This window comes from Protobothrops mucrosquamatus, unplaced genomic scaffold (genome assembly GCF_001527695.2).
Source record: "Protobothrops mucrosquamatus isolate PMUCROS unplaced genomic scaffold, P.Mucros_1.0 scaffold12859, whole genome shotgun sequence".
Taxonomy (NCBI): Eukaryota; Metazoa; Chordata; class Lepidosauria; order Squamata; family Viperidae; genus Protobothrops; species Protobothrops mucrosquamatus.
In genome coordinates, this window is record NW_015398634.1 from 4,017 (window position 1) to 6,136 (window position 2,120).

The window sequence follows — 2,120 nt, forward strand, 5'->3', positions numbered from 1 at the left end:
AAACTTCCAGTGTTGGAGCATTCACCACTTCTGGAGGCAGGTTGTTCCATTGGTTAATTGTTCTAACTGTCAGGAAGTTTCTCCTTAGTTCTAAGTTGCTTCTCTCCTTGATCAGTTTCCACCCGTTGCTTCTCGTCCTGCCTTCAGGCGCCTTGGAGAATAGCTTGACTCCCTCTTCTTTGTGGCAGCCCCTGAGATACTGGAAGACTGCTATCATGTCCCCCCTCATCCTTCTGTTCGTTAAACTAGACATACCCAATTCCAGCAACCGTTCCTTATATGTTTTAGCCTCCAGTCCCCTAATCATCTTTGTTGCTCTTCTCTGTACTCTTTCTAGAGTCTCAGCATCTTTTTTACATCGTGGTGACCAAAACTGGATGCAGGATTCCAAGTGTGGCCTTACCAAGGCATTGTAAAGTGGTATTAATACTTCACGTGATCTTGATTCTATCCCTCTGTTAATGCAGCCCAGCACTGTGTTGGCTTTTTTGGCAGCTGCAGCACACTGCTGGCTCATATAAATACAGTTCTTTTCCTACAGCTAAAATGCTCATTTCAACACGTGTATTTTCAAAATAACATTAAGTGGGATTACAGCTGCACTCCGGTAAAACTGCCTTTTGCAATTGACCGATAGGGATGGTGTCAATTCCACTGGCGTTCAGATGTTTGCATCCAAGGCGCCTATTATTATTGGTACCACCTTTGCTTTCTTTTGCCACCATTGGTCTATTTCTGTTTCTTTCCATTTTGTTATTTTTCTCCAGTTCTTTCTCTTTTTAACCTGCTGTCTCTAGCAGTGTCCACTATCCACTTTCCACTTTCTTGTCAACAACTGTGAAAGCTGGGCTGTTGCATTCTTATGATTACCCTGTCAAGTTTCTTTTTTGCACCGTTAATGCTCTAAAAATTTCGCTTTACGACAATGTATTTTAAATACGTTATTTTAGTGTTGTTCAACTATTGGGACACTTGTTTCTCCAAAGACTAGAACTGGAAGCTAGGGCTGTCGTTGTTTTTTTTAAACCCGGGCATCTCTTAGGCAGAAGATCGTATCCATACGTACCTTGAAGAAGATAAAGGAAAAGGAGCCACAGAAAGATAACTTTGGAGGTCACTTGTAGCCACCAGTTGAAGAAAAAGGGAAAGAAAACGACTCTGACAATTCCCTTTCGGGTCAAGGACGTCCACGGACTTTCTGGCTTCGCTTTTGCAAAGGCCGATCCTAAACAGAAGCAAAATCAAGGACTTGATTATGCAGAAACCTATATTTTATATAAAAAAATATTATATAGCTTTTTATAAATAATATAAATATAAATATAAATATAAATATAAATATAAATATAAATATAAATAATATAAATATAAATATAAATATAAATATAAATATAAATATAAATATAAATAATATAAATATAAATATAAATATAAATATAAATATAAATATAAATATAAATATAAATATAAATATAAATATAAATATAAATATAAATATAAATATAAATATAAAAATAGTAATAATAAAGTTGGAAGGGACTTTGTGGACCACGGGTAATCCCTGACTGTTCATTTAGTGTCCGTTCGAAGTTACGACGGCACTGAAAAAAGTGACTGATGATTCCCTCTTCTTTGTGGCAGCCCCTCAAATGCTAGAAGACTACTATCATCATCATCATCATCAAGTTGGAAGGGACCTTGGAGGTCATCTAGTCCAACCCCCTGCTCAGGCAGGAAACCCTATACCATTTCGGACAAATGGCTGTCCAGTCTCTTCTTAAAAACTTCCAGTGTTGGAGCATTCACCGCTTCTGGAGGCAGGTTGTTCCACTGGTTAATTGTTCTGACTGTCAGGAAGTTTCTCCTTAGTTCTAGGTTGCTTCTCTCCTCGATTAGTTTCCATCCGTTGCTTCTTGTCCTGCCTTCAGGCGCTTTGGAGAATAGCTTGACTCCCTCTTCTTTGTGGCAGCCCCTGAGATATTGGAAGACTGCTATCATGTCCCCCCTCATCCTTCTTTTCTCTAGACTGGCCATACCCAATTCCTGCAACTGTTCTTCATATGTTTTAGTCTCCAGGCACTTTAATCATGCTCGTCTTTGCACTTTTTCCCCAAAGTCTC

At 38.6% G+C, this 2,120-nt stretch overlaps 1 protein-coding gene across 1 annotated transcript in view; it reads right to left on the reverse strand.

Annotated features, from left to right (window-relative positions):
* Window positions 1-1,225, reverse strand: part of LOC107301452 (putative homeodomain transcription factor 2) — a gene marked incomplete at both ends in the record, with an annotated part of 4,335 nt that extends 3,110 nt beyond the window's left edge. Inside the window, one exon of the mRNA XM_015830675.1 lies at window positions 1,067-1,225. Within this exon, the coding sequence (XP_015686161.1) occupies window positions 1,067-1,225 (159 nt within the window). The remainder of the gene's footprint in view (window positions 1-1,066) is intronic.
* Between the last annotated feature and the right edge of the window lie 895 nt (window positions 1,226-2,120).